The 25,976-nt window shown below is 33.5% G+C and overlaps 1 protein-coding gene across 2 annotated transcripts; it reads left to right on the top strand.

Moving 5' to 3' along the window:
* Positions 1-2,139: 2,139 nt before the first annotated feature.
* LOC127706752 (protein arginine N-methyltransferase 1-like) lies at positions 2,140-24,433 on the top strand. Of its 2 annotated transcripts, none has more exons than XM_052211412.1 (10): positions 2,140-2,228; positions 7,476-7,598; positions 8,407-8,562; positions 11,105-11,168; positions 11,570-11,718; positions 13,358-13,445; positions 17,593-17,708; positions 18,673-18,823; positions 21,828-21,952; positions 22,954-24,433. In XM_052211412.1, exons 1-10 carry the CDS (start codon positions 2,211-2,213, stop codon positions 23,035-23,037), a joined length of 1,074 nt encoding a protein of 357 aa, XP_052067372.1. In that variant the 5' UTR covers positions 2,140-2,210; the 3' UTR covers positions 23,038-24,433. The 2 variants fall into 2 exon arrangements, with proteins under 2 accessions (XP_052067372.1, XP_052067371.1); XM_052211411.1 differs by lacking the exon at positions 13,358-13,445 and adding an exon at positions 13,485-13,572 and having other exon boundaries at positions 2,190-2,228.
* The last annotated feature ends 1,543 nt before the right edge of the window (positions 24,434-25,976 follow it).

The following is a 25,976-nucleotide window of genomic DNA, read 5'->3' on the forward strand; positions in this document are numbered from 1 at the left end:
TTTATAGTGTTAGCATTTTGTGTCCCCCCTTTTTTTTTTTGTACATCGGAAATAAAGTTCCATTTTTTAACCGTTTTATGCTAAAAAAATCATATCATTGAAATTATGAGAAACTTTCGATTTTTTCGTGTATTGGCGATCAAAGGGGATATATGCCTCCTTGATCCGCAACTGTTCAATATAATTACATTTCAAAGGGACTAATTTATTCATGTAAACATAGTTAATCGATCGCTACTGATTTTCGGACATGCCCAAGACATTGCTGATACAAACCTTTGAATATAAAATAACGGCATTGAAATCCTGTAAGAAATGTAGAGGGCGCTTAAAATGAAAGTTACCAAGAGGCATACCTTCTTTAAAAATAGTTGATCGGCAATGATTTTCGAACATGTCAAGTTCGAGACACATTGCTGACATAGAACTTTCTTAACCAATCTGGCAAAGGTCGGAAATCGCTTACAAGACAGGAAAGACGGGCAGATAGACAGACGAACGAACGCCCGGTATTCATATGCCGTCCCCAGCAACGCGTTGCGCAGTTACAAACAATTAGAGTAGCAATGATACAATGAACAGAATGAATCCAACATAGCAAAATCAGACTCTTCGCAGACGACAGTATAATTTACAGACAAATCTCAAAATGACTGCCTCAAGCTTCAAGAAGATCTAGAAGCTGCCATACAATGGGAGCAAGACTGGCTCATGTCTTTCCACCCAGACAAATGCAACATCATGAACATAACAACCAAAAGAAATCCCATCCACTTTTACTACAACATGTATATGGACACATCTTAGAATCAGTAAAACATGCAAAATATTTAGGCCGGTATCACAATTTCCTCAGATCTAAAATGGAACACCCACATCCAACAAACAGCCGCTAAAGCAAATAAATCTTTATGTTTTATCAGAAGAAATCTCAAAGTCCAGCCACAAAAAATTTAAGAAAGAGCATACCAAACACTTATAAGACCCAAATTAGAATACTGTTGTACTGTATGGGACCCATACACAATTGAAAACATAAGATCATTAGATAAACGGTACAGAGACGAGCGGCAAGGTATGCATGTAACAGACATCACAACACCAGCAGTGTGTCTGAGATGCTAGACACCATGAAATGGCAAACATTACAAGAACGCCGACTAAGAACAAGGCTAATAATTTCCCACAAAATTATAAATGAAAAGATTGCCATACCATCTCAAAATTTATTACAGCAGAGTCAGTCCAATACAAGATCCACCAATAAAGATGCCTACCGACAAATCCAATGTAACAAAGACAGCTACAAATTTTCTTTTTTTTTGTCAAACCATTCAAGACTGGAACAAATTATCCTCCGACATAACCAAAAACACCACTACAGAAACCTTCAAGGGTGCACTCACTCACGATGTGCTCCTTGATACCTATCCACACCTGACTCAGTAAACAGGCAATCATGTTTATCTTAAACTAAAAAATTAAATAAAAAATTAAATATTAGAAAAAATTAAATAAAAACGAAAAATCTAAAAACAAAGAAAAATTGTAAAAATTGATAATATAACAAATACATCAAAATAACAAAAATTTGGAAAACACAATTTGTCAATACACCTTATCGCTATTCCCGCTTGACCCGAGAATCTGTCCCGCTCGAACTTTTGACGTCATACAACAATCACTTTTCCATTGTGGCGTCAGACATTTTCTATTATGACGTCAAAATTTTACGGGAACTTGTGTGATGTCCACTAATGGCGGACAAATAGCGATAAGGTGTATCTATAGGGGGGGGGGGGGGGGGGGGGGGGGGGGGGGGGGAGGTCCCGAATTTAAAAAAATTTAAATCCCTACATCCCGAAATTCGAAAAAAGAATTCCCGGATCCCGAAAGGATCAATCCCGAAATCCCAAGTTTAACTGAAACACCCGATCCCGGAGTCCCGATAAAGGTTATACCCCCCTATCTATGTTTAACAGTACTTAATAAATTATAAATTTTTGAAACATTTACCAGGCATGCGCCGGAAAGTTAACATCAGTATGTTGATGGTTTTCTGAAACTGAAGAAGAACACGTCCACATTCATTTGATAAAATCATACCTTTATTCATTTTTGTCTGAATCCCTGCTTGTTCACAACAGGAACAGTCTACTCAGATTTGGGTGACGTTTTAAACAACCATGTGCTCACACGCACAATAGCAAATGGCGGAACACATGGAGGTAATGTTCATTGTGATTTTTTTCTATAATAATCAAAAATCGGTTGAAATGGGGGAAAATGAACAGGAACTGTTCAATAGAAAATGTCGATGTTAATGCAATGTACAAATATTTAAAACAATAGGTAGCCATGAGATTTATTTTCATTGATTCGTAAACTTTTTTCAAATTCCCTCTCGTTGTCGCATATCATTTTATGACTAAACACATGCTAAAGGCATGGAAGTATATACTAATTATGCGTCCTTGCTACAGGCAAATCAAAAATATTTTAATTCTTATCTGTTTTTTTTTTTTACATAACATTATTTTATTTTTGAAACTTATATAATTGCCATTCCATGTATAACTTGAGTTACTTATTTGTTCATTCTGCTATGATTTGGCCAATCCTTTTCCTAAACAGGGATTATCCATTTGGGGTATTATAGTCATGACAGTCCAAATGGAATATAAATTTTCAGTGCAAATCTTAATTTTTGAAAATTGCAAAAACATGGACATGATTGAAAAGTGCATTTGTTTACATCAAATAATTTTTATAGCAGCAACTTTAATTTTGGTTAGCAACTTTTTATACGACCGCAAAAAAATTTTTGTGGTCGTATATTGGTATGACGTTGGCGTCGGCGTCGTCGTCGTCGTCCGGCGTCGTCGTCGTCGTCCGGCGTCGTCGTCCGAATACACATTAGTTTTCGCACTCTAACTTTAGTTTAAGTGAATGGATCTCAATGAAATTTTACCATAAGGTTCAATACCACAAAAGGAAGGTGGGGATTGATTTTGGGGGTTATGGTACTAACAGTTAAGGAATTAGGGGCCAAAAAGGGGCCAAAAATAAGCATTTTTGTAACTTCCAGACATAACTTGTGTGTAAGTATATGGATCTCTCTGACATTGTACCACAAGGTTCCATATCACAAAGGGAATGCTGGGATTGATTTTGGGGGTAATTGCCTCCAAATTTTAGGAATTAGGGGCCAAAAAGGGGCAAAAAACAAGCATTTTTCTAGTTTCATGACAATAACTTGTGTGTTAGTGTATGGATCTCTCTGACATTGTATCACAAGATTCCATATCACAAAGGGAATACTGGGATTGATTTTTGGGGGTAATTTCCTCCAAATTTGGGGACAAAAAGGGGCAAAAAACAAGCATTTTTCTAGTTTCAGGACAATAACTTGTGTGTTAGTGTATGGATCTTTATGAAATTGTACTGCAAGGTTCCATATCACAAAGGGAAAGCTGGGTTGGAGTTTGGGGGTAATTGCCCTAAACGTTTAGGAATTAGGGGACAAAAAGGGACAAAAAAACAAGCATTTTTCTAGTTTCCAGACAATAACTTGTGTTCAAGTGAATGGATCTCTCTAAAATTGTACTGCAAGGTACCATACCACAAAGGGAAAGCTGGGATTGATTGTGGGGGCGATGAATCATAAGGGGGTTCAAAAAATTTGGGGGGGGGGATTTTTTTTTCCTTTTTTTTCTTTAAAATTTTCCATTTTAAATTGGTTATTTCTGATTATATATAAAAGCAAATAATAATGATATGGTTTGAATAGCATACATGTGAACCTCCCGACAGGAGTACAATAATCCTGTTTTCAGGAGTCTCCTCCCGACCTCCGGTTGAAGAGGAAAATTATAATCCCGTGTATGAAATTTTTCATGAATGAAAAATTTCTGCCCAACATATCATCTCAGGCATCTGGTGTAACTCACATTACCTGAAGTTATATTTTACCTGTAAATCAATTAACATGCATAATTATATGGCTTCACTTGTCAGCTTGGGTGTCAAACATACTGGTAATCAACGATTTTTTACCTCAGGCTAACTGCCGTTGTGTAACAAAAACTGTGTATTTATTTGGTTACTTCCCTTGATTTATCCTGTTTTAAGTTACTTTCCTTTTAATAATGAAAATTTTTAAAAGAATATAAATAAAATATAAATTGAACAAATAATCATAAAAGGATGGTAAATAAATGATTTTAAATGTCTTAGGACAAATAAAAAAATAATAATTTGAAAATTATTTGAGGATTCTATACTTCCTTTCAAGGCTTAAATTGAAATTTATATAATAACTATGACCCTTGTTTAACAGTTAGCATGATTTTCTGAGTATGCAAACAAAAGCTATTTGCAGATAGTTAAACAAATGTTCTGGTTGCAATAAATGTGTTATAGAATATGAAGTAAAAAATTTAAAGAACATACTGAAAAAAAAAAAAATGTTAGATTGAACATGTAAAATATAAAGATGGAGAAACTTTATAAGTACAAGGGTACTATAAACATAATAAATTGGATGGAAAGTTGAAGAAAACATACTTTAAAAGACCATTTTTACAGCACACGGCTACATTTACGACAAAATTTATGTCGATTAAAAACCTCCTGATCTGAGTCCTAATCTCCTGACCAAAATTTCCCAATCTCCTGATCTGAGTTTCACAGTCCATCACATATATGAATAGGTAAATTAAAAAATTATAAGTTCTTAGACCACTTTCATTCTGTGTCAGAAACCTATGCTGTGTCAAATATTTAATTACAATCCAAATTCAGTGCTGTATCAAGCTTGAATGTTGTGTCCATACTTGCCCCAACTGTTCAGGGTTTGACCTCTGCGGTCGTATCAAGCTGCGCCCCAGCGGAGCATTTTATTTAGTGAATGAACTAAGTCTGCTAGATTAATCACTCTGAAAATCAGCATTTTCCAAGGAACCAAACTCCTATTGGTTGAGAACAACCTTTCAAATGAGGGATAGCCCCTAAAAGTAATGACTATCCCATTCAATTTTCATGAGGGGTAAATTTCAAGTGATATTTTTTTTGTTTTGTTTAAAACAACTTTTTAAGTACAAAAGGGCACATGTTTACATTGTTTGTGGAAACTTTTCCCAAAGAACAATACATCTATCTGGTATTATATCGTCAAAACAGATCCATCAATTTTAGAATACTCATGGACTTCAATCTTCTTTATTATTGAAAATAAGAGGACCCCTCTTTTAGAAAAGTTGTTCAAAATATATTAAGGTTTATTATAACAAATGGACAAATATGGCCGTATTTTCACCTCAAAAACTACACTGCGTACAGACTTACCTGAGCAGTTTGGAAAGTTTTAAGGCCTGGCATCCACTAGATATATAAAAGTTAAATGTATTTTGTATATCAGAAAGGTAAAATCTTTTTTGGATTTTAATGGGCATTTTTTTTCATTCCTGCAGAAGGTGTAAAAATAAACTAAGTTGGGATACAACTTTGAGATGCTCCCTCTCAGGTAACAACTGGTTTGTATTGTATTGATTGTACTTGATTGGCATGGACAATAGATATCTACACATCTATAGGTGAGTTAAAGGTAGTAACTGAGTGGACAGTATCAAATGCAATTCAGGTGTTTGTTTTTACACCTTCTGCAGGAAGGAAAAAAAATGCCCATCAAAATCCAAAAACGATTTATCTTTCTGAAACACAAAATGCATGTAACTTTTATATATCTAGTGGATGCCAGACCTTAAAACTTTCCAAACTGCACAGGTAAGTCTGTTCACAGAGTAGTTTTTGATGTGAAAATACAGCCATATTTGTCCTTTGTTATGATGAACCTTAAATGAATTTCTCCCTTTTAAGTTAAAAAGGCTAAGTTTTTCTTTTTCTACAGCAGCAAAATAACCCCTTGTCTGAGGGACAGTCCCTCATTTAAGGGATATACCTTATTTGGGGGGTTGTTCCCATCCTGATAAACTCTGGTATTCAGAAAAGTTGCTAACCAAAAGTTGTTACCTTTTATGTAATCAGTTGCAATATTTCCCTTGAATGTTTTTTGCACAGTATAATTATATCCCAAACAGGATATAACCCATTTTGGAGTTAATCCCCAACCTGCCAAATCCTCAATCTTTAGGTCTAATTACACTGCTGTAAGTACTACAAATTTAAATTTTCCATAAAGGACTAGAAATAAAATAGATGTGTTTCCGGTAGCCTGAATGACCCTAACTTTTTTTCAGAAAGAAATAGAGAAATAAAAATGAGAAAATTTGGCAGTAATCGGTAAAAAAGCTCTACATTAGCATGTTTCAAAATTGTCTGGGTCTAAAAAGCGTTTTTTGTGAACATTAATGGTGACTTGCATATCGAATGTGCTTGCAGTTTGGTTTATGAAATGTAACCATGCACCTGTTACACAAACGCCCATGACAGTTGCACACTCAAAAACATATGAACAACTTCATGATGAGATTGATGAGAAAAATATCCTGACTTACCAACCCTTTATTTTTGGTGCATGGGGTCAGTAGGAAACACCAATTTTTGTTGGTGTCTTATGTGCATATATTTTTTTTTGAAATTCTCAAATGTGGTATTCTCTGTGCTTTATTCATATTGCACCAAGGTTGTTGAGAACTTGATTAAAATTTCAGTAAATTTGAAATGTATTTCTGAATTATTTAGGAAGTCCCCCTTTTCAAATCTGTCTCGGGCCTTTTTTTTAAACGAGAAATTAAAGCTATCACTATAAACCATAAAATTATACATAAGGAACAGCTATGTAAGAATATGAAGTATTACTACACAACTGTTGAGAAAAAAAGTGATTCTTCTTCTTGGTTGATAAAGAAATTTTTAAAATCCACTGATATAGTTTTTTTATTCTAAAAATTTGATTTTAAAGGTTGCTTGCTTATCTTCCTTATCATGCGTAAACAAAAGTAAAGTTAGCAAAGGACAATGTTTGGAGGGTCAATGGTCAAACTTTGGACCAATAGTTAAGTCCTAGGTCGAACACAGTAAAAAGATATTTTTTTAAAGAGATTTTTTTACTGCCATACTGGACTGTTATGGCAGAATGTTCAGTGAACCATGTAGCACCTTTGCAATCTCTGCTAAGTTTTATTTGTTCTTTATAGAAATTGAAATAGCACATTCACAGAGGAAATATAACTGAGATTTTAAGCATGATGGCCAGCAAAAAGGTTATGATAAAATGTGAAGGTGCTAAAATGTCCCAGGGAGAAATGTGCTTCTTTTGAGAGTTTTATTGGGTATCTTTTCTGTCTCTAAATACAGTTTTACTACTGATATCTTGAAATTGTCTGGGAGAAAAACTGGCTTAGCATTAAAAATTTTTTTTTTTTCAGTCTCAAACTGTGAGCTGCTACCCTTAAATCTGTTAAGGCAAATTTCTGTACTGATGTAGTTTGATTTTTATTTTATTTTACATGTAGACCACACAGACAAGTTTAGACACGGCCGGTTCAACCAAAACTCCAAATGGAAATGTTGCACCGGAGGAGATGACGTCAAAAGATTATTATTTTGATTCCTATGCACATTTTGGCATCCATGAGGTATTTATTGTACTTATAATTGTTTATTTGTTTCTCACAACACAAGAAATGCATTGCTACTTTATGTAAAAAGGTAGAGAAAATGTGTGTAAAGGACAAACAAGATAATACATATACGTGAACACTTCAACCTATCTGCAGGAAAGGCAATTCATATTCTTATTTTTCTTAAAATGTATTGGTAAGCTTATTTTTCCAATTTAATATATAGGAAATATTGTTCTGATAATAAGTTTATCTGTCAGTCCACAACTGTCCTGTAAATCAACATTTAATCACATGGTAAGACCAACTAATAAAAAATCCACCAGACAGGACGGATTTTGACCTGACAGGACCAAATATCTAGAGCATATTTTAACTTAAGAAGTCTGATGGAATGAATATTTTGTACTTGGTTGCAAACAGGACTGCACACTTAACTATCTGTAACTGACTTTCAGAACTTTAAATTTATCAAGAACAGATATGAATCCCATATATAAAACTTTTGCAAGATATTTATACAGTAACACATATAAAAGTTTGTGTTGCCTGTTCATCCCAATTAACAGATCTACCTCAGTGACTACAATTACTTGAGTTATAACTAAATAACTGCCTTATCTGGGGGCGCGAGGGATGCATGTAGTGTCCTTGACATATGCTCACTCAAGCTTACAGTAAAAAAAAGTACAGTTCCTTTGTTTTTGGTTTTGTTGGCCATGGGTGTCTGTTGAGTCTGTGAATAAAATATGCTACAAGGCATGTTGTAAAGAAAAAGTATTGGTTTCTTTTATTAAGATACATGTATGTTTATGACCTACAGGAAATGTTGAAAGATGAAGTAAGAACTTTGACATACAGAAACTCCATGATCCACAACAAACATTTGTTCCGTGGAAAAGTAGTACTGGATGTAGGCTGTGGAACTGGAATACTCTGTATGTTTGCAGCTAAAGCAGGGGCTTCAAAGGTCATTGGTGTAAGTACACATAGAAAGGATTTTTGTTGACTGAACACAAGTTAAAAATATAGATAGTTTTAGCTCCATAATTCATATAAAATGAGCTACATGTATGGATATAACAAGAATTTGTGAAAGGCGTAGTGTCTTTATTCAATAATAAAGCTGGTAGAATCTGAGTTGGTTAAGTAGCATGTCAGTACCTGTATGAATAAATGAAGCATTTAGCACTTTTGTCAGGGTTTGCCAAACAATTCAGTCATCTGCAAAAAATAACATGGTACAAGATATTCCTTTAAGTGATTGTCAGTAACTCATAAAAGCTGTGGTTTACCATGAAAGTAAGCCCTTAAAATAATCAAGATAAGATTTGTGGTTTATTTTTTATAAGACCGTAAAAAATTTTGTGGTCATATATTGGTATCACGTCGTCAGCGTCGTCCGAAGACATTTGGATTAGAAATTTATGAAATTTAAACACAATGTTTAAAACCACAAAAGGGAGGTTGGGATTGACTTTGGGGGTTATGGTCCCAACAGTTTAGGAATTGGGTCCAAAAAGGGGCCCAAATAAGTATTTTTCTAGTTTCCAGACAATAACTTGTGGAACAGTGTATGGATATCTCTGAAATTATACCACAAGTTTCCATACCACAAAGGGATGGTTAGGATTGGCTTTGGGGGGTTATGGCTCAAACCGTTTAGGAATTAGGGGAAAACAAGGGTTTCCTGGTTAATGGACAATTACTGAAGTATTGGTCTTTGGATCTCTATGAAATAGATATTGGACCATTAAGCATTATATAAGTGATAGCATTCGATTGATTCATGATATTTTACAGCATATAGAAGAGAACCAGTGTTCCAGCTTGAATCTCAGGGCAGAAGGGTGCTTAAGTTGTCTGAAAGGGCACTTTAGCGTTATAACCCAGATTTTAAGGGCAATGTTGGACATTGTATAAATTACCTTGAATATTGCTAGGCTCAGCTGGAGAACATTAGTTGTATTTAAACCATATTCAGAAATTAATGTGTTCTTGATGTTGGTTAGTAAGAATTTTTTTTCATCAAATTATCATACCATGAAGCAAAGCATATCATTCTGATGTTAATCTAAACAAACTTGTACATTTGGTATGGAAAATAATCATCAGAAATTTCAATGTTTTATAACTTATACCAAACATGCCAAAATAAACAAGTAGTTTTGAAAGATGGAGTTATACATGCAAAATTGAATGCTGAATGTAATTAAATTATCCACATTTAAATTACTTGTTCAAACATATAGTATATATATGTTATTGAAAGTTATTTATTATCTTTTAAATTGTTACAAAAAAGTATTTTTAAGTGCACACCAAAGTGCTCCTCAGTAAGGAGTTTTATAAATATAACAGGTGAGACAGGAGATGATCATATTTATATTGATGCAATAATACATGCAGAAAGTATAAACAGTTACTTTTTTCTCCATCATTGTTAAAAATAAATTTGTTGAGTGCTCCATGTCAGGAGGATTATAAAATACAAGAAGTATTAAAAACAGGAAGTGAATCTTGTTATGTTCAAAGTACAAATTTCTTTGATTCCTCTTTAAATTTCATACTCATCGTTATGAAACAAAACATTTTTTTACCAATTAAGTCAAAACTATGTATGCATTTAAAATTGTTTAAGATTTTACTTTTTATGCTATGCCTTCTGAAATAAATTTTTTTCAGGTGTACATGCTGTACATAAACATTACAAATGGATAACATGTTGACATTTCATTCTGTATTAAATATCTAGTATTTGTTCAATTATCTTAAATCCACTAATTAGCAGTAAACAATCATTAACAAAGGTGATAAAACTGCCAAAGCATTAGGTATTTAACTTAATCCCATTGTCAGTTAATTAGTGTTACACAATCAGGTAACATTTTTACCGGAAACGCCGGTAGGCATAAAATTTTGAAATTATATTTTTTTTGAAAAGGCAGAGGGGTGCATTCTTTTACTTTTGAGGGCAGAAGGGCGGGGGTAAGGGCACCAAGGTCATTGTGCCGCCTTCAACAATGAGCGTAAGCCATACTGCATAGTTAGTTTTAAAAGGTCTTCTTCTCTTCCTATTTTTTGGTGTGAGGTTACACTTTGTGAGACAAAATAGTGAAGTGAATATTCTGTAGATCTTATCCATATCTATGTCAAGCAATTTATTATTGTATATACTCCGATATTCAGTTTACAAAATTATGTTTTTGTATTTTCATACTTTTCAAGAAACCATTTTATTAAAAACTACATCAATTGTAGAAAGTATTTACAGTGTACTGACAATTATGGAGAAAGGGGGATAACTGAATGAAAAATATTGCCTTAACATGTTTCTTAATCTGCTTAATAAATGAAATGTTTAAGTTCATAATGCACAATGAAAGCAATCTTTTTCCGCTTAGTGCTGACAAGCACTTTAATTTCTGAAGGATAACTGTTCAAAACAGATAATCAGTGTTGGATAATTGTTTACTTTTTGAAGATGCAGTATTTTAACAAATGAATTTATTTTGTTTCAGATTGAATGCTCTGGTATTATAGAGTATGCACAGAAAATTGTTGATGCTAACAAGTTTTCTGATGGTAAGATTTTTTTTAACAGAGCACTAAACTTAATAGGCTGTTATTGAAAGCAATCAGTGTATTTGGAGAAAACAGTCTGCACAAGAAAACTTTTTGCCACATATCAATGCTTAACCATTAGCTGAAGATTTGAGTATTCATTAATAGTAAAGAAAATAAATGCTCTGTGTACAGAAAATATTAAATCTATTCACCAGAATATAGTTCAATCTTGGTACTATATCAGGATTATTAGAAATTGCAAAACTCCTTACAGATGATTAAATTGGTTTTGTTCTAGAAAATCTTTTAATGCATGACCACTTGAAATATATGTATGGGTAATTGCCTGTTATTCGTTTCCTGAAAATCACCATGTTGCGTTTGCATATCTATATTATGGTGATTGTAATACTTTTCAGTGGTAACTCTGATCAAAGGAAAGGTAGAAGAGGTGTCATTACCTGATGGTATAGAGAAAGTAGACATCATAATCAGTGAATGGATGGGGTATTGTCTTTTCTATGAATCTATGTTAAACACTGTCATCTTTGCCAGGGACAAATGGCTGGTAAGAATTTATTTTTAATCACTGTCATCTTTGCCATAGAGACTTTTCGGTGAAAAGTAATACTCTTGTTAGATACAATGTAGGTCTGGTCTTGGTTGTTCAGGACGTTTACCAATCTGAAATCCAAATAATTATTTCTTCTCAAAAGCACCGTACTGTTTTAATTATAGCAGCTATGGCCGTCAACGAGAAGTATAATAACAATCAGATTGTGGGTGAGGTCAGTATCTAGAACATGATGCCTATCTCAATACAGTCTGAGACAAGAATGAAATATGTAAAACTTTTAAATAGAGAATATCCTGGTTCAACTAGCCCTACAGGTCACAAGCTCAAAAGAGCATTCATTCTGTTAAGAATTCACTGTCAGAAACAAAATTATTTTTTTTAAGCAGGAATGAATAAATATAACTAAGTTCACCTGACTAAAGTAGGATTGAGCCAATTTGATGTAATGGTCATGCTGTAAACATTTAAAATGGTATAAGGTGTTAAAATTGTACAAATGTACAGAGTTAAATGGACAGCATGGCTGTCTTTTTAAATGTAAATTCCTTTGATTACTGTCCTTATTATAAATAACTGCAATTTCATATGTGCATTTTACATTTATGACATTTGGGGAATAAAGAAAACCAAATTCTTGAATTAAGAAAATGCACTTGAAACACAAATACTTTAGAACTGTTAAAAAATTGACTTAACCAAAACAATTTCATATATCTTTAGATTATTGTTGTTCATGGCATTTTTTTAAACAATTGCATGAGCAAATTATATCATTAGATTCCTACATTGTTTGAACTGTAATTGGTCTTCTTATAATTGATAGGAAAATAGTAAATTAACCAAGAACAACTCCTTTATCTTTGCACCATGCAATGATGAACCAGTAAGGGTTCCATATGTCATGTATTTTATTGTAGATTTACTATTTACTAGCTGATACTGTAACTTGTTATTGTTTGTTTCTGGGAGCTACTTTTAATAGAATTGTTTCCTTGACGTTTACCAATCTGAATTCCAAATGATTATTTCTTCTCAAAAGCACCATACTGTTATAATTATACCAGCTATGGCCGTCAACGAGAAGTATAATAACAATCAGATTGTGGGTGAGGTCAGTATCTAGAACATGATGCCTATCTCAATACAGTCTTGAGACAAGGATGAGATATGTCTGTTTCGTCACTAAAACTTACAAATTACCCAGGAAAAGCAAACCACTCAAATTTATTATTTGTATTTACTGTATGTTCAGAAATTTTTTGGATTTTTTAAATGTTAAAATTGTGACATGATATCATTAAGCTTCACAGAAATTAAATCTTGCATGGGAATTGTTATTTAGCACTAATTTTAAACTCCATTTCCAGAAATTGCATTTAATAATCTCATGTTTTGTCCTTTAATTAACAATTACATTAATAATTTAAAATGCACAAAATAATTTCTGAGTTTATAGTATACTTGATGTTAAAGATATGTTTTGATATATTCACATATACATGTACAACACAAATGTACTAACATTTTAAAAGTGCTTTCCCTGAAAATCTTGCACATTATAATGTAAGGGCTTTCAGTAAAACTACATCCACTACCTTCATGACCTTGTGACCTTATATTATTTTGTTAGACACCTGGTGGATTGATCTTCCCGGACAGAGCAACTATGTACGTAACTGCAATAGAAGACAGACAATATAAGGATACTAAAATTAACTGTAAGTCTATAACAGTCCTCTTTCTTTCTGTTTCCGTAGAATCCAGGAGGTATGATTTTCCCAGACAGAGCTACATTGTATGTATGTGCCATTGAAGATAGGCAATACAAAGATGAGAAAATCAATTGTAAGTGTTGCTATGGGTACATAGAACTTGCTTGATATGTTGCTATGGATACATACAACCTGCTTGATGTGAAGCTTGACATGTTAAGTTTGTGATACTAATAAATGTCTCTGTAGCTTGAGAAATTTGTATGTTCAAGGAGACAGAAGTTGTTGTAGATAAAATAGAAATACAAAATGTACTTAAAAGCAATTATCCTGTTGGATTTCAGAAAAGATTATCAGAAATATTACATTCATTCAAGTTAGTCATGCTTTATGAAAATAAGTTGTGGTATGATTGCCAATGATACAACTATCCACCCAAGTTCAAATAAAGTGGATGTAGCAATTATAGACAACTGTACAACCTTCAACAATAATAAAAACCTGTACTGTATAGTTAGCTATAAATGGCCTGACATGAAAAATATGAAACAATTCAATTGAGAAAACTAACGGCCTAATTTATAACAAAATTTATGAAAAACAAATATATGAGAGATATGAACCCACAACAACCACTGAACTATAGGCGCCTGACTTGGGACAGGCACCTAAAGAATGTGGCGGGTTAAACATGTTTGTGAGTGCTCAACCCTTCCCTAAATTGAGACAGTGGTGTTACAGCACAACATAAGAACAAACTACAAAAATCAGTTGAAAAGGGCTTAACTCTTTTGTCTTTTATGAAGTATTTAAAGCACTTTTAAAAAGGGTTAAAATTACTGGTATGGTGTATATATGTAAGACTCTGGGGTACGATGGGCTTCGTCAGATGTTGTCATTAATTTTGCTGCATTCTCTCGACTATGTTCTTAAAAATCTGAAAAGCTGCTTCTAACAATCAAATTGACTTCTTCATCGGCGTGTGAATATGATAAAAATTGACAATAAAGTTTATGTAATCCATCGAACTTAAGCATAACCACCAACACAATTCGTAGCTATCAACAAGAAAAAGGCACAATGCCACCATTGCACTTTGGCATAATCAAAATGACTTCATTGTCAAACCATCGCACTTCAGCATGACCATCATGGTTTGGAGTACCATCGCACGGGCCCAGTCCCCCCTTATGAAGCTTCATATATGTTAAATGCATAGACGTATCACTCCAAGCATTGGCTTGCAATGGGGCCCCCCTTTTATCAAAATCCTAGATCGCCTCGTGTTCATACATTTTTCTATTCCTACATCCATGACATTATTTTGTGTATAACATTTAATAAAGTCATGGGTATTTCTGAGAAGGGATACCAGTATATATGACATCTGTACTCTCCTACCTCGAGTTGATAAGTGGCATGAAATATACTAAATAATCCTGGTTTTTGTATATAAATTGAGTCAAAGCCTAAATAGGACAACTTACTTTGGTATATAGGCCAATTATAACCTTAGTATAACAATTCTAAAAAAAATCCTGGTTTTTGGTATGGAATGATTTTAAGGCCAAAAAAGTATATGTGTGTTTACTGTAACCTGAAGAAAAAATAGGAAGGGATGGTCTGCAAATTATTTTTTTTTTTTATTTGATCTTCAATCCCAGACATGGTTTTATACATTTGAGGAATTGGATATCTTATTGCATTTACCTATATTTCTGTTAAGGCAGCTATTGCCAAAGTTTTTATGTCAGTCAGATGTTTTAACACAATACTATATTGTTTACGATTTTCATTAGTAAGCTAGTAGTTAATTAAAAAGAATATTGCTATCAAGAATAAAACCTTTGAAAATATAATTTGCTAAATTTTCAGTGAAAAAAAAAAGTAAGGGTTGGTCAGGGTATAGTAAACTTGCATGTTTTTTTCTGCGTGTAACACGTTGCGGGGGACATAGAATTACCGGGTGTCTGTCTGTCCGTGTGTCCTTGATAATGTTGTGTTGGAGTGATACTGAAGTAAAACATTGAAGCCTATAGCTATCAACATTAAATTCAGTTATAATCAGTAAAGTAGGTGAGACATTTCAGAGTGTGCACTCTTTTTTATATTGGCAGGTATTCTCACAAAATCCTTTTGTATTGGCACATCTCTGAACTCCAGAAGTATATGAATATACTAGGTATTCATTTTCTTCTCAAAAGCACCGTACTGTTTTAATTATAGCAGCTATGGCCGTCAACGAGAAGTATAATAACAATCAGATTGTGGGTGAGGTCAGTATCTAGAACATGATACTTATCTCAATACAGTCATGAGACATTGTATCACAGTCTTCAGAGAGTTTTAAATGTTCATCTGACCTTGATATAATTCCCATGGTTTTTTTGGTCAATGTTAAGTTTTTGTGATTAGGATTTCAGATATTATAAGCAAAAGTTCACATTTATTTGGTGTATGGAATGATTGTGGTGTGTCCATCTGGCACATAATGGATCATCTGACCTTGACCTTATTTTCATTTACATGGTTCATTGGTCAATGTTGCTTGTTTTTCAGATACTATAAGCAATAGGTCAACTATGTATGGGTTTATTGTCAGATATACCTGTCTGTCTGTCAGGGTTCATCTGACCTTGACCTCTTTTTCATGGTTCATTGGTTTCATAAGTTTTTTATGGAATGGTCATTTTCTCAGATACTAGAAGCACTTAAATATGTCAGCTATACATGGTGTATGAAATGGTTATAAGGTGTACATGTCTAAATCTGTCAAAAGGGTTCACCTAACAATTACCTCGATTCATGGATCTGTGTTCAATGTTAAGTTTCATAGTTGGATAAGTTTTTAAGCAGGATTCATTCGACTTTGAGGGAGCCTTGGTGGCCAAGTGGTCTTAGCAGTTATCTACTGTATCACTAGCCTGTCAACTTTGAGGTTGTGAGTTTGAACGCTGCATGTGGCAGGTGCTTTCAACTCCTTAATTGACTAGGACTACATTTCCTGCGAAAGGTCAGTTGTTCTCTCCAGGTACTCCAGCTTCCTCCACCAATAAAAACTAGCCATCACAATATAGCCAATAGTGCTGAAAGTGGCGTTAAACACCAACCATCAATCAAATATTGGACTTTGACCACATTTTATGGTGCATTGGTCAACTTTATTTGGTGTATGGAATGATTGTATGGTGAGCTTGTCTGTCCAGTAAGATCATTGGACCTTGACCTTATTTTCTTGAATCATTGATAATGTTAAGTTTATGTGATACCTGTAGTAAAACTTTCAAGCCTTCTAACACAATTATAACCAGTTAAGCCTGTGCAATCTTGTTAATGCTAGCAGAGTTTCTTTCAAAATCTTTTTGTCTTGGCACATGTATCTCTGTACTCCTGAAGTATATGATTAAACTCTACTGAATATACTAATATATGTATTCATTTTCTTCTCAAAAGCACCATTCTGTTATAATTATAGCAGCTATGGCCGTCAACAAGAAGTATAATAACAATCAGATTGTGGGTGAGGTCAGTATCTAGAACATGATGCTCATCTCAATACAGTCTTGAGACATTTTATTGCAAATAAAGTTTTCAGTTTGTATTTTAAGTGTTCATCTGACCTTGACCTCATTTTTATGGTTTTGGTCAACATGTTTTTGATATTAATTTCTCAGATACTGTAACCAATAGGTCAATTATAATTGATGTATATAATGATTATTACATGGAGGTGTACATGTTCGTGTGGCAGGTTTCATCTGACCGTTGCATTATTTTCATGGGTCATTATAATGTTAAGTTAATGTGAAATATATTAAGGAGATGTGGTATGTGGTGTGATTGCCAATGAGGTGACTATCCGCCAGAGACCTAATGGCGTAGTTGCCTGCAGTAAAATTTGAATCTTGAAAGACTGTCAGCATAAACTTCACTGTTGATCAGTAAAGCAGAAGAGACACATGGTCACCCTTGTGTTGATAAAAGCAGGCATACACTTATTGAAAACTCTAATTATTTTAAATATGACTATTTGCAGAAAAGACTTTTTTTTAATCAAGCTGACATTCTGAACGTTTCTCACCACACATAGTTTCATTTTGATGTTATGTTTGTATAGTGGCTTTCCTCATATGAGTTCTATCTTTATTTTCAGGGTGGGACAACGTATATGGCTTTGATATGAGTTGTATCAGAAAGACTGCCATTGCCGAACCTTTGGTTGATGTAGTTGACCCTAATATGGTTGTTACCAATGCCTGTCTGGTCAAGGTAAGTCTGATATATAATGCTATACTAAAGGAATGTCTGCTTCACACTAAGTTCAGTATTGGTAAGTATATATGTCCGACAAAAAAAAAAGGGGGGTATGCTTATGATCACCATGCAGGCCCTCTTTTTTCCACCATTTCCAGACATGTATTTTTTGGTGAAAAAATTTATCTATCATGGCACAATAAAGTTGGAATACGATTTTGTGACAGTTCAGTTTTTATAGAAGATATGCAAATAAAAAGGGTGGACCAATTTAGATTGACAAAAGTTGGCCCATTTTGCGTGCTAAAACAATAAAACTTTCTTTATAAAGTGAATCCTAAGTCAGCATTTGAAATGGTTCAATATATAAAGTTATATAAATCATTAGAGTTGTGTCTAAACTGAATTATTTGTAACTTCACACAGGATACATTGAAGTGTTACTTGTTCTAAATTGCAACTGTAGGATACAGGGATTAAAAAAAAGTCTTTAATTTAACATTAGTCATTGGCAGATTCTTCTTTAAAGCACCATACTGTTAAAATTATACCAGCTATGGCTGCCGTCAACGAGAAGTACATAAACTATCCGATTGTGGGTGAGGTTAGTGTCTTTTCATGGGGCTCATCTCAATACAGTCTGAAACAATATTTTTAAGGCTTTGTAAAAAAATTTTCAGCATGCAATATACTGTAAAAGAAATTTTTGTTGTGGTATTATTATTGGGAAAAATTACTACAGGATTGGCTACACTCAAAACTTCAATTAAAAAACTATAATAAGTATTTGTATGCAGCATTTCTTGAAATCGTATTAATAAATCTCACATTTTTGTGTTGTTATTCAATAATTACAATTATAAATGAACACAGATATTTCTGAATTTACAGTATATGGTAATCGACTTTACCTACAAAACTGCAGAAAAGTAAAGTTGAATTGTTTTTTCCTAGACTAATTCTACAAATAATTTTTCAGGAGGTTGACATATATACAGTACAATTAGATGACCTGTCATTTACAGCTCCTTTTCACCTTCAGTGCCGTAGAAGTGATTATATTCATGCTCTTGTCACATATTTCAACATTGAATTTACGAAATGTCACAAACGAACTGGCTTCTCAACAGGTATAGTTTTTTAGCAGTGTTAAATGAAGTTTTAGAATCAAAACTTAGTTTGACATTTTGTACCAAATATTTAGAATGGATTTTGTGTATCTATAATACTTTAATGGCGTACGTGTTGAAAATTCTGTTCACAATTTGGCTTCTAAATTCACAGAAAACCTGTTTCAAAACAATAACAACTGCAGGGTATATGGAGAGATAAAAGTAAAAAAAATAAAACTGTAATTACAGATTCTTCTCAAAAGCACCGTACTGTTTTAATTAAGTCTCCCAAATGAAGTTTGGGAAGACTTATTGTTTTTGCTCAGTTCTTATTATTATTATTATTCTTCTTCTTCTTCTTCTTCTTCTTCCGCCGCTTTTAAATTTGAACTTGTCCGCACCCGTTCTCCAAAACCGCTTGTCAGATTAACTTAGGGTTTCACAATATGTTAGACTAACATGTCTAGTGGTGCAATCAGGGTTTTGTTTGTGCAATGGGGTTTATAAAGGGGTACTTTGAGGGGCAAAAAGAAAAGAGGGTTTTACTAAAGAACCCTATGGGATTTTATTTTTTAAAATTTTCAAATGATTATAAATTGAAAACCGTTTGTGATAGACACAATCTTTTTAATTGAAAATGTTCTAAATGATAAAGCCCATTAAATGAAATACAGGGTTAGTCCCCAGGGGTCATCCCCACCCCCTGCCATTTAAGAAAGTTCTAATATCTTCTAAGTGGTCAAGATCCCCACCCCTAAACCATATATATTCTGGTTTGTCATGCTAAGATGGTTTGAATGATATACAGGGTTAGTCCCCAGGGGTCATCCCGACCCCCTGCCATTTGAGAAAGTTCTAATATCTTGTAAATGGTCGAGATCCCCACCCCTAAACCATATATATTCTGGTTTGTCATGATAAAGCACATCAAATGTAATACAGGGTTAGTCCCCAGGGGTCACCCCCACCCCCTGCCATTTAAGAAAGTTCTAATATCTTCTAAGTGGTCAAGATCCCCACCCCTAAACCATATATATTCTGGTTTGTCATGCTAAGATGGTTTGAATGATATACAGGGTTAGTCCCCAGGGGTCATCCCGACCCCCTGCCATTTGAGAAAGTTCTAATATCTTGTAAATGGTTGAGATCCCCACCCCTAAACCATATATATTCCTATTTGTCATGGCTCGAACATTTGAATGACGTATACGGTCAGTCCCCAGGGGTTCCCCCCACCCCCAATGTTCTTATATCTTGTAAATGGTTGAGATCCCCACCCCTAAACCATATATATTCCTGTTCCTCATGTAATGAACATTTGAATGACATATAGGGCCAGTCCCCAGGGGTTCCTCCCCAACCCCAATGTTCTAGTATCTTGTAAATGGTCGAGATCCCCACCCCTAAACCATATATATTCTGGTTTGTCATGCCAAGATGATTTGAATGATATACAAGGTTAGTCCCCAGGCATCACTAATGCATATAACTTTACTGGACCAAACCAATTTTCACTGGACGTTGCCCAATGTCAGGCGACCCTGGAAATTACGAATTATGGGAGCTTCGTTTGGGAGACTTCGTAACAGCATCCTGTTACAATCATTTCTTGTTATAGCAGCTATGGCCGTCAACGAGAAGTATAATAACAATCAGATTGTGGGTGAGGTTAGTTTCTTTTCATGGGGCTCATCTCAATACAGTCTGGTACACTGTTTAAAAAACAAAAAAATTTAAGCAAACAATTTTCGTTTGCATAAGCATTTACATTTAATCAAATTTTCCACAAAAAGACCTTTTTAAACTCATAAGTTATCTAATGCAGTAGATTTTTAACTTTCACTCCCCATATCTACTTTATTCTAGTACCAGGAAATAAAGTCTACTAAGTCTTCTAATAAGTAGATAATGTAAAAATAAAACATAGCTGCAAGTCCAGTTAAAAACTTATTAGTGATTGAGAGTGATGCTAGTAGAAAAAAGGTTCATATTGTGTCTACCACATAATATATATATAAAAAGGGACTAGGATGAAATTTGAAAAAAAAGGCAGGACAGGAGTTTAGAGTAAAAAAAAAAGGCAGGATGAGCAACTTTGCAAAAAAAAAAAGGGAGGAAGACAATTTATGTAAAAAAAGTCAGGATAAACTAATAAAAATAAAGGCAGGACCGAAAAGAGTGAAAAATAAAAAGGCAGGACAGATTACAACTAAAAAAAAAGGCAGGACAAAAGTTTTCATCCTAGCCCACCCATAAAAATCAAATGGAAGCTCCCTTATAGAGATGCTATTTGTCTATAGAATTGAATTCTCTTCATTCTTTGTACACTGTTTCTTTTTACTGCATAGATTGTAAGTAGATTAAAAAAATACTAATGTTGATCATATGCACAGCTATCAATTTTAGGACTATTCTAAAATTTGAGTTGCATATTTACCCATTGCGTAGCAGACATTTAATTTAATACTAATATCTTCTCATGATTATTTCTGTGTAAATCGATATAAAATGTAATATATATTGGCATATTTAGTTAAAAATAAGTAAGTAAAATGGTTTTGAACTCATAGATATTTCTTTTATTCCTGTGACTTGATTTTGTCTTGGCTCTACTGTGAACTATGGATGTATATGATTAAACTCTTTTAAATGTACTATTTATTCATTTTCTTCTCAAAAGCACCGTACTGTTATAATTATACCAGCTATGGCCGTCAACGAGAAGTATAATAACAATCAGATTGTGGGTGAGGTCAGTATCTAGAACATGATGCTGATCTCAATACAGTCATGAGACATAGTGCTGATTGTAGAGAAGTGTACTTGAAATTGCTAAGCCCAGTTGTCAGAAACAGATTAGCAATTAAAATCAGAAAAGAAAGGTTGAGTTTCAATTAACCATCATGTGTTCTATGTAAATTCTACTGTAATAGTTTTACTAAATATACAATTTATTTATAATATAGATTAATTAAGTTAATCAACTTTATGATTGTGTAACAAAAGGTTTGTTTTTTTATAGCACCAGAAGCACCATATACCCATTGGAAACAGACAGTATTTTATTTTGACCAGTTAGATCTGACAGTTAAGAAAGGAGAAGAATTATATGGAACTTTAAGTGTGAAACCGAATAAAAATAACGTGGTTAGTAAAAAATTGGTTTTCACTCTCTAACTTAAGTTTGCCTCAACAAAATGTTATGCAAGTTATAGACAATTCTTATTACCACAAAACACAAATCCAGTTTGAATTTTGGTGGCATCACTTTTACCTTTCTAGAGTTATGCCCTTTACAAATGGAAAAATTGCTGAAATATTCGTTTCTGTTCTGTAACTTTAGTTTGCCTCAACCAAATGTTATGAAACTTAGGCAAAATGCTAATTACCACCAAACACAGATCAAGTTCGAATTTCGGTGGCGTCACTTTTACTGTTCTAGAGTTATGCCCCTTTACAAATGGAAAAATTGCTGAATTTTTTGTTTCTGTTCCCTTACTTAAGCTTGTGTCAACCAATTGTTATGAAACTTATAAACAATGCTTATTACCACAAAACTCAGATCAAATACAAATTTGGGTAGTGTTACTTTTACAGTTCTTGAGTTATGTCTCTTTATAACAAATTTATTGCAAGAGTGGGGCATCATCTGTGTGCCATGGACACATTTCTCATTTATTTTGATATACCTGTGTTTTCTAATGCCTGTGCCTAGTGGCGACGGGAGCATTAAGTGTTACCCTTGACAGTCTTTCTGTCAGTTTGTCCGTCTGTCCCAAAAGTATTTTCACTTATTATAAGCAAGCTTGAGCAGGGGCATTCGTGTCCCCCGACACATTTTTCTTTTATTTTTTATTGGATTTGTTCATTTTCGTGTACTTTTTTCTGTATTGTACAGTCTTTCTATTGAGTCATGTTCTTTTTCCTTTAACACAGTTACCAAAAAAAAAAACCCCACAAAATGGTTATTGCATGAAAGGTCTTTGATGTTATCCTTTTTAGAATATTAAACGCACTTGAATACTTCCTGCTATGGAAAATATTCATTTGTATTAAATTGTTCAACAAATACTGTTAACATTTAACACACATTAAATTTTATATATATTTAAATTATTTTTAGCTCAAGAATATTTTGTATTTTTCAGAGAGATCTTGATTTTGAAATAGATGTTGACTTCAAGGGAGAAATCTCAGCAATGAAGGAGTCAATGGTCTATAAAATGAGATAAACAGTATGAAGTGAACCTACGGCTGATAAAATCATGGCCGTGCCGAACTCTGCGTGGTCCCTTTGTGTTCTTGTTGAGCAGGAACAAAAGTTACTGGAATGTGTGTTTGAACATCAATACAAAGAGCCAGATCACCAGCTCAACTGTAGAAACAAAAACTAGAATATTTTTAATATTGTATACTCTTAATTTTTTTTACATCAACAGTTCTTGTTTTATGAAACAATGAAAAAGCTATGAAAAAAAAATTATTTTATCTTTTATGTCAGCACTGAAATAATATATTTTGCTTGTGTATGGATTTTCTTGTAAATGTATGTATAACTTTCAAAGGTTGTGTTAGAAGACAAAGCGCTCTTATTTTGTGAATATCATGATCGAAATTAACCAGTTGGTTGCATATATGTCAGTCCAAGAGTCCAAACAAGGAGTTGCTTTGAATTCGCTCTAAAGACCAGTTAAAATTTCTTGCCTTCCTGTTCAAAAGGGTGATTGCTGACAATTTTTTTCTGACCCTAAACTTATTTACTGGTCTTGAAGGGCACTTATTGGAACCTGTCAGTCAGTTGTATTGAAACTTCACAGTGTTGCGTTATATATTAAATGAATATTATGAGTTATGCAAGAAATTCCTGAATTTGATCTGGAAGTAAAAGGAGATGTGACAGGGGTTTGTGATAAAAACAGTCATTCAGGAGTTCATGTTTTGGATCCCCTGTTCAACATTATTTTGATTCAGTGCATATACTTAAATGACATGACATTAAAATGACAATGACTTCACAGTATGTATGTACTGTAGTATTGAAAATAGTACCGTAACTGTGTTATATAATCATACTTGTTTATTTACTTAGTTTGAATATGTCAGTATTTGTGTTATATCTTTGAACAAATTGCATGTACATGTACTAGAGAAATCCCGAGTGTATTGGTAGCAGATTGAAGGAAAGGAACTGGGTTATTGATGTGCCAATGTAGATCTGTATCATTATATATATATTATGATATTTGCTTTAGTTTAAACATAAATGTGAGTAGTTTTTTTAAATACCTTTTGTCAGGAAACACTCTGCAATATGGAAATCTCTGACCAACAACCATTGATCCTGATGATCTTCAAAATTCGGGTAATGATTTAAAGCTCACTGCTAAATTGATTTTGTCAGTTCCTTGCAGTGAAAAACCTGCAAAGTATAACCATATAGGTAAAATTGATACATTTTACCTGTTGTAACATTTTTAGATGTATTTTGTGAATCAGGCTTCAATCGTAACCTAATTTTTGACCTGGCACTCAATTCATTGCTTCTACATTATATCATTGTCATTTCACAATTATCAATTTCATATATCATGTCTCTATAAGCAAATGAATTAAAAATTACAAAAGCTTTTTATTGTGTGCTTTATTCTATGATTTGCATTGATGAAAAGGAAGTTAAATTGAGAAGTTAGTAGTGGTTTGTGAATATTGATATTCACACAGGGGACATAATGTCTTCAGGACTTGTATTCTTGTTGTTATGATTTTACAGCATGCATCCATCAATCATGTATTAACTTTTTGCTTTAAGGTTGTTTTCCATGAATAACTTGAAATTTCATTAAATTTTGATTTTCTAAATCAGCATTTATATCATTAGTGAATTAATTATATCAAAACTTGCATGGAGATTATATGAAGAAATAGGTTAGCATCTATGCAAGATTGAATTTGTATAAAATTCTTAAACTATTTTTTTCTTGCATTTCACAGACCTGTGTTATCATGGTGTTAAATTTTATTGAAATGTTTTGGCAGTTATAGGATCATAATAGCAACAATAGAGGTTAATTATTAGGAGATTAAAGAACAATGAAAACTTTCTGTCTTGTCTTCTCTTCTCAAAATGGGAGACACTGCAATGTGATGGGGAAGTGATGGAGTTTCAAAATTGTAATATATAATAATATTTGAAAAGGTATTGGCATCTATATAGTCACTTAGATGGTACCAATCCACTAATGCTTTTCGTAATCTTTGGATTACACTCAATAAGTTTATAAGACATGTTATTGGCAAATTGTCTCCACGATATTGAAGTAGAGAATTTCACTATAGTGATTTTGCTTTTATTTGGCGTTTATTCCTTGTCAGTGTTAGTAGATGCAATGTGTGGCATCAGTCCCTCAACATAATCTGCTTTTAGTGTTTACTTCGTTCCTGGAGAGGTTATAATTCAAAGTTCGGATAGCATTTGTGTGACACATTATATTCCCTTCGAATTATAATTATGCAAGCAGAAACATGCTGATCTCTTAGTGTGCTCTTGATCTTGTTCAATATTCTTGGTTAAAGGGTACAAAAAGAGATGTGCAATAGTCTGGAAGGACTGGCTAATCAAAGTATAGGTCAACTGATATTTTGAGACCTAGATAAGGGGTTGTTTTAACTTCCTGATCTGCAATAAGTCTTACTTTTGATTTAATACTTTTGGTCAAGTCGTTGACCTGACAGTAGTGAGTAGAGGTTCCAATACTCTGCCTTGTGGGACCACAGAGTTTACAACATACCCCTTGGTGTTTGGTAGGAATGAAGCTAACCATATATTACAATTACCACCTATTCAATTGACGACTATACACATAGTATTGTTTGTATTCTTTCTGGAATAAAGCGATCATCCTTGACCTCGTGTTCATTCATCTTTCAGTTACTTAAGAAATAATTCATGGGGGCTTGAATTTATCGTGATTTTACCACGGGCTCACCGTGTGATTTATATGCTCTTAATAGCTTACAAGTTATTAATTAACGGAAATTGGGCGGCAATTAGCTGCCAAGTGAGTAATTCCTTTCTTGTATCTCTCCAATCTTGTGGAAATTCGCCGGTGTCAAGTGGAAACGAAAAATTTCTTGATAGTACTGGTGATAGTTCTGCAGCTGCTATTTGCAG

Source organism: Mytilus californianus, unplaced genomic scaffold, assembly GCF_021869535.1.
Source record: "Mytilus californianus isolate M0D057914Y unplaced genomic scaffold, xbMytCali1.0.p SCAF_6, whole genome shotgun sequence".
NCBI lineage: Eukaryota > Metazoa > Mollusca > Bivalvia > Mytilida > Mytilidae > Mytilus > Mytilus californianus.